At 34.8% G+C, this 4,148-nt stretch overlaps 1 protein-coding gene across 1 annotated transcript in view; it reads right to left on the bottom strand.

The window, feature by feature from the left end:
- Positions 1–4,148, bottom strand: part of NAMPT (nicotinamide phosphoribosyltransferase) — a 38,553-nt gene that overhangs the window by 4,420 nt on the left and 29,985 nt on the right. The window contains 2 exon segments of the mRNA XM_015571210.1: positions 428–562; positions 1,829–1,969. Of these exon segments, the coding sequence (XP_015426696.1) occupies positions 428–562; positions 1,829–1,969 (276 nt within the window).

The raw sequence follows: 4,148 nt of genomic DNA, 5'->3' as shown, positions 1-4,148 counted from the left end.
TAATATCCTTAAAGTATTCTTAATATGCCTCTTCAGAAAAAATTGACTGCTAATTGACAGTAAGAGTAAGATAAAAAACACAGCTTGTTGAAGCTCAGCAGTAACTACCCTGCTGGTCACTATTTGGAAACACTTTTACTTTTTAAATGTTACAAAATATTTCACCCAATATGTACAAGTCTCATATTTATGATCTAGCCACTTTTTGTTTTTTGTCTTATTTCGGCAGGCTCAGTCAACTATTGTTTTTTTTTTATAATAAAACTACTTTATCCTCCAAGAAAAAACTGTTCTGATAATTTAAAATTAAAATACAACATAAAAGCCTCCTTTCTTAATTAGGAGAGCCAAGCTACTACTGGTAAAAGGAAAACAGAAAAAAAAGGGGGGGAGGCGCAAAATAAATCCAATCAGCATAGATACATACATGACCGTATTCCTCAAGGTCTCCTTTTCCTTCCTCAAGTGTAACAAAATTTCCTGCTGGTGTTTTATGTAAAGATAATCGACCTTTCTTGGACCTTTTGTTGGGATCAGCAACTGGGTCTTTGAAGACATTAACCTTGAATCCAAATTCAGAAAGAAAAAAGATCAATCGTCAGAAATGGTCATTCAATTCCTATTAAAAAGTAACCCTCCATACATAATTTGCAAATAAATTTTAAGGCAATTTTTAGGTATAATGAAACCAATCCACACCAGGCTTTTAGAAACATAATTCTAACCTGTTTTGGAGGACAGAGTGAGTTCTTTGTTAGGAAAAAAGCAAAATCCAAATCTTGACTATTTTTTCTTACCAATGCAGAATACCTAATACTCCTTTTGTAGGAAATATTTGATGTTAACATGTGATCCTTAAGGTATCTCCTTTTATATCACACCTTATCTTTATACTGATCTAAGTATAGCACAGACATGCTATTGAAAAACAAATCTACGTCAACTCAATTATATAATCTGTGGCTCCAGAACTAGGATTTTACTAAGTATGGCTTTCCTATTTCATAACCTTTGCGTTTTGTTACTTTTTACTCTATTATATTGTTACTGTCAGAAGCAAAAGTGATCTAGAGAACCTCAAGAGCAGACGTTTCAGGATCAGAAAGGCAGGAGGCAAAACCTAAGAAGCAGACGGGTCATCCCATAACTCTCCAAAGGAAGATGGAGGTAGATAAACAGGGGACCTAACCAGATGTTCTTAGGAGAGTGTTCTCCACCCTCACCCTCTGACCCGCAGACTCTCAAGAGCTATGAAGCCTAGGGCAGTGGCCGGCAAACTGTGGCTCACGAGCCAGTGTGGCCATGAAGTTTCAATCGCACTGTATGTGGTATTTTGTGGAAGAGCCACACTCAAGGGGTGGCAGTTTGCTGACCACTGGCCTTGGGGAATTGTTGTTCAGTTGCCTAGCAGCCTGGGTTTCCCTATTCTAAGGCTACTAGAACATGATTCTGGTGTCACAACTCCAGTATGATACTCTACTTTCCTAAAATACTGTTTTGATACTGTTTACATGCTTATCGTTCATATACGATGGCTAGGTTAGCTGATGTTCCAGATCAAATATGGTCAACTTTTTGATTCAAAGTTATATACAGAAGCAGTGGAAAATGACTGACCTGCATTATCTTTTAATTTCTCATCTTATTTTTTCTGGTCTTGTTATTATCTAATGTCGCTTTCCTTTTTTTTCAGCCAGAGTCAGTAATAACTGATAATATATTAATACTTCAGGACCATTATTATCCTTTATTATTGCATTCAATAACTGCATTCTACCTAGATACATAAAGAATGTACTATCACAGGAGTAAAAGTTAAAAGACATACCCCAAGGCCATTGGTTACAACATAACTACATTTAAAGGAACAATTCAAGAGATCTCTTGTTAATTTTTGTAGCAAAGCTCCACCAGAACCAAAGGCAATATTTTCAATACTCCATTTTTTTTGCTTCATGCCTTCTACAACCTAGAATATTAAAAAACAAAAACAAAAACTAAGTAAACTGGAAAAGAAATGAGGTAATTTTCCATGAGTCATATTGATGAATAAAGCATCCTAAAGTTGTATTATAACATAGTGAATGATGAAATTAAGAGTAGGCCTATACAAAACTATATCCCACATTTTCTTTTAAAAGCCCCAAAAAGGACAAACTGAGGGATAAGTGTGGAAGGAATGGATTTCATTCATAGTCCCTGAATTTGTGTTGTTGTCATTATTGTAACTGTGGTTAGGGTTGGGGAAATGAGAGAAAAAATTGGCTATAAATGCTATTGAAAAGGTTACTTGAGTAAACTTACCTGTCTCCTGTAGTTGTTGCCCAGATACTAGTAGCACAAGCAATGGGACCTAGACATTTGCCCCGAATTTCTACACTCTAGGAATGACTAATCACTCCTAATAAATCTCAATACATGTTATCACATGTCATAATGCATATCATATCTAATGGGGCATTTAAATAAAGCAACAGATATTGGTGGTAAAACAATATAAAATACTCTCTCCTACATATCATTCAGACATTGGCAGATTCATTTTACTCTGGCTAGAACTCCAGTGCCCTAAGCAAAATTATGAATAGACTAGGCATTCATTTATCATTGGATCACTTTTGGCAGAATGATGATCTACAAGCCACAGAGACCTGAATAAACATATAGTTCTGGCAGCTAAAGTAGTTTTTCAAGTGACACATAATTTTAAAGTTATATTAATTTATTAAGCTACATTATTATTGTCATTTATATTTCTTTTTCCTAAGTAGGATTTATTTACTTAGCATGTCTATTTGTGATAGAAGGGTGCAAGTGCAATTTAATTCCATGAGATGAGTCAAAAGGAAGTATTGGAAAATCTGGTTCCATTTTACTGAAATAGAACTTTCAGAAACGATTAGAAAACCATAAGCAAATTTAATAGTTTTATGTAAATCATTAATATAAATTCGCCATATTCCCCTCAAATACTAAGAGTCTTGACCTGACATCTATTATTTTCAACTCTGAATGATAAAAGTATATAAACTCCAAGGACCTTCAACTTTCACCAATCTCACATTTAAAAAGGCAGACTTTTTCCTTAAATCCCAACCATCAAATTCTATTGCTATATGTCAGGAATCACTATGAAAACATACACAATTTATTTTAAAGCGATTCCTTGGCTATACATAAACTCAGTCTCATGTCTATTATATCAGAACCAAACAGTATCCAAAGGTTCTGGATTCAGATTTTTCATTGAAATAACTGTGAAGAAAGTATAACTAAAACAATAATAAAATCCTTATAAAATAATACAAAATTAAGACACATTCCAAAAGAGTGAATTTCAATATGGGAGAAATGCAAAGAGTAGAAAAGAAACAGATAGATGGAGGGTAAGGTGGTTTAGTTAAAAACGCATCACCCTAGCCAGTGAGCAGTGGTTAGAGCACTGGCCAGAGCACCCAAGGGTCTTGAGTTCCATTCCAGGTCAAGGGCATGTACCTGGGTTGCAGGTTCAATCCCTGGCATACGGGAGGCAACCAATCAATGTGTCTCTCTCACATTGATGTTTCTGTTTCTCTCTCCCTCTCCCTCTCCCTCCCTCCCTCCCTTCTTCCCATTCTCTAGAAAATCAATGAGAAAAATATCGAGTGAGGATTAACATGAAAAAAATAGAGAAAATTGTTTCAGACTTGTCACATGATTTTAGATATGCCTCAGAAGTGTAAGAATGAAGAAATTACAAAGAACAGTAATCACACAGTCTCTGTATTTCTGGCCCAGTTACTTTAAGATATTCTTCCCATACAGCTGCACCAGAAGTTATAAAATTTAGAAAATTTGGAGTTAAAATTTAAGTGAATCATTCTGTTAAGAGTACAGGAAATTACAGAATTAGGGAAAAAATACTACTTAAAAATATTTACACAGACAGTCAAGCAGAAAGAAATCTGACTAGATTAAACTGACAAAATTTAACTGTTAAGACACTACTCTTCATTTCCTATTTTATGTCCATGGTATTTAGATAAAAATTTAATGTGCTCCTATCATTACGATTTATATAAATCCTCTAATTAGTCTCTGGACCAAAGTTATGAGGGTCAAGGGCAATTTCCTAGAAGAAAAGGGTTTTGGAGGGAAAGAACAGTAGG

Source organism: Myotis davidii, unplaced genomic scaffold (assembly GCF_000327345.1).
Source record: "Myotis davidii unplaced genomic scaffold, ASM32734v1 scaffold125, whole genome shotgun sequence".
In the NCBI taxonomy this organism is placed as follows: domain Eukaryota; kingdom Metazoa; phylum Chordata; class Mammalia; order Chiroptera; family Vespertilionidae; genus Myotis; species Myotis davidii.
This window is presented reverse-complemented; position numbering and strand designations above follow the sequence as displayed.